The sequence below is a fragment of the Herpailurus yagouaroundi genome, unplaced genomic scaffold (assembly GCF_014898765.1).
Source record: "Herpailurus yagouaroundi ecotype Mexico unplaced genomic scaffold, PumYag 191, whole genome shotgun sequence".
Taxonomy (NCBI): Eukaryota; Metazoa; Chordata; class Mammalia; order Carnivora; family Felidae; genus Herpailurus; species Herpailurus yagouaroundi.
In genome coordinates this window covers 14607593-14610442 of record NW_024412422.1, presented here as the reverse complement: position 1 = coordinate 14610442, position 2850 = coordinate 14607593, and the positions used below count along the sequence as shown (strand labels likewise).

The following is a 2850-nucleotide window of genomic DNA, read 5'->3' as shown; positions in this document are numbered from 1 at the left end:
TAGATGGACGGACAGATGGATGGGTGGGTCAGTGGGTGGGTGGGTGGGTGGGTGGATAGATGGACGGACTGGTGGATGGAAGGATGGAAGGAAGATGGAAGGATGGACAGATGGATGGGTGAGTGGGTGGAAGGAAGGAAGGTGGATGAATGGGTGGATGGATGGACAGATGGATGGGTGGGTCAGTGGGTGGGTGGATGGATGGATAGATGGACAGACGGATGGGTGGGTCAGTGGGTGGGTGGATGGATGGATAGATGGACGGATGGGCAGATGGAAGGATGGAAGGAAGATGGATGGACGGACAGATGGATGGGTGGGTGGGTGGGTGGATGGGTGGAAGAAAGGTAGGTGGATGGATGGGTGGATGGATGGATAGATGGAAGGAAGGGCGGAAGGAGGAAGGAAGGAAGGAAGGAAGGAAGGAAGGAAGGAAGGAAGGAAGGAAGGAAGGAAGGAAGACTAGGTGGGTGGGTGGGTGGGTGGATGGATGGATGGATGGATGGATGGGTGGATGAATCCTGGCTTTGCACACAGTCCATCTAGAGGATAGATTTTCAGAGGAAAAAAATGGTTCTGCAGAAATTGCATAAATTTAAATTTTAGTACTAAGAAAACTTCACAACTCTCAGGCTCCGGCCCCAGAAACACACTCCTGCATGCTAAAGTTTCCCTTCCTTGGTAAATCCAGAGGAATCCTTGGGAGGCGTCTGACCTTATGCTTTCCATGTACCTGGGACTGAGAACAACACTATCGTCTGAGCTCTAGCTCATTGAGAAACCACTTACTCGAATACATGCTGTAAAAAGCCTGGAGGCTGCCTGCTGCCTAACTCCTCTAGGAAAGCAATCAGTAAGGAAGAGTCCCGCTGTGTCAGTAGAACTTTCCAGTAACACTGTCTCCAGAGCTGGCTCCCATCGCCAGCACCCTGCGGGCATCGTGCAGAACAAAGGCACGCGCTCGCACACTCACGGACTCCACGCGCACACACAGCGACGCGAGCGCAGCACGCGGCCCGGCCCCACCGCCCCCTGCTCCTTAACCTTATGCCACCTTTGGCATATTCACGTCGTCCATGAACACCAGGAGGCGCTTTCCCATGGGCGGGCCGTATGTGTCTTTGGTTCGCTTCTCAACGTTTGCTTCCAAGTTTCTTTGGATATCCAGAGATGTGGTGCGGGAGGAGAAGTTGACTATCAACACAATCTGGAAGAGAGAGAGATCATTCCAGAAGGCGGTCATCTCTTCTCAGTACCAGCGGGAAATGCTGGACCGTGTGCTGCCGTCCATTTTGCAAATTCACCGGCATCTGAACTTTCCCATAACCCAGTGTGTGCCGGTACAGCATTCTTCCCCTTCAGCAGGTTGTGTGAGGCCAAGCATGACCAGTCACCACACGTGGGCCTCTGGCACAATGTCAACTAGGGGGTTTTAGCTCTGCACAGTCTGGCTAAGTGACCTCCAAAAAGAGGTTTAACCTTTAAACAATTTTTTAATATTTATTTAAATGCTTATTTATTTTTGAGAGAGAGAGGGCAAGCAGGGGAGGGGCAGAGAGAGAGAGAGGGAGACACAGAATCTGAAGCAGGCTCCAGGCTCTGAGCTGAGAGCACAGAGCCCGATGTGGGGTTTGAACCTACAAACTACGAGATCATGACCTGAGCCAAAGTCAGATGGACGCCTGACCGACCGACCCACCCAAGCGCCCCAAAGAGGTTCAACCTTTTAGAACCTCGTTTTTCTCATCTGTAAGACAGTTTTAATACCATCTGCTTGGACTACTTCATAGGGTAATTTTATCACAGGAGATGAAATCCCCAAAGGCGTTTTCCACGTGACAAAGTAATATTCAACCAGAAGTTACTATCATGCCTGCTATGTCTTAATAAACAGGTCAGAGAGAGCACCTTTGGAATTAATTGCTGAGAGAAAGGCGAGGGGGGCCCCGGGCCCCTGTGTGGAGAGCCTCCCCCATGCACGGGGCACACACAGGACCCCTCACTGTGCTTCTTAGAGCACTTGGTGAGAGTTCATGGGTCAATGGTTCTCGCTCTTAATATGCACCCAAATCACCTGGAGGGCCTGTGCCAAACGGCTCAAAGGGCCCCATCCTCAGAGTTTCTGATTCAAAAGGTCTAGGATCGTGTATGCGAGTTTTCAGGCAATGCTGCTGGCCTAGGGACCACACTTTGAGAACCACTGCTGCAGACGGCACTGTCCTCAGAGGTGCTGACAGGTGCACGGGAGCCGCGTGCGATGAAGGTCAACGTGCGTCTCCTCATAACGAATGTGCACCGATGTGACTGCCGGGCCGATGAGCACCAGCTGCTGAGTCCCGACGGAGGGGCGTCGTGGGGGGCGTTCTGAATGTGGATGCTGTTTGCCTGACCCCACAAACTCTTAGGTCCCTCTGGCTATAAACATCCCTTCTGTGCCTCCACAACGACATCCTTCAAGCTGAATAAACCCTGTTTCCGTGCACCTGTGACTGGGCTCGACCATTCACAGGCAGTCTGGCCCTGTCTTGCCCACATCCTTCATGTGATGCCCATCGCGCAGCCTGGCTGACCACTCCCTGGCCTAGAGGGTCACAGGGCTTCCCGGGGAACAAGCCCAAGTAAGGGAGTCAGAAAGAAGAGCCGCAGGAAACTCTTCTCCCCTCTGAGGTTCCAGAAGGCCAAAACAGGAATTAGAAAATTAAATGATGAGCAGATATTAACTAAAACGGAGAACTGAGTCAGTGAGTGGATTTGGGATAAGTATGTATCAGCTGGATATCCTGAAAAACACAGGCAGCTTCTTGGAGGAGACAGAATCTTGCCTTGGTTATTAAAAAAAAAAAAAAAAAA

At 51.7% G+C, this 2850-nt stretch overlaps 1 protein-coding gene across 2 annotated transcripts in view; it reads right to left on the bottom strand.

Annotated features, from left to right (window-relative positions):
- The window catches only part of DNAH10 (dynein axonemal heavy chain 10), a 144042-nt gene that overhangs the window by 45770 nt on the left and 95422 nt on the right, over window positions 1–2850 (bottom strand). For both annotated transcript variants that reach the window (XM_040444042.1, XM_040444043.1), the window contains one exon: window positions 1055–1207. In XM_040444042.1, the coding sequence (XP_040299976.1) occupies window positions 1055–1207 (153 nt within the window). The remainder of the gene's footprint in view (window positions 1–1054; window positions 1208–2850) is intronic.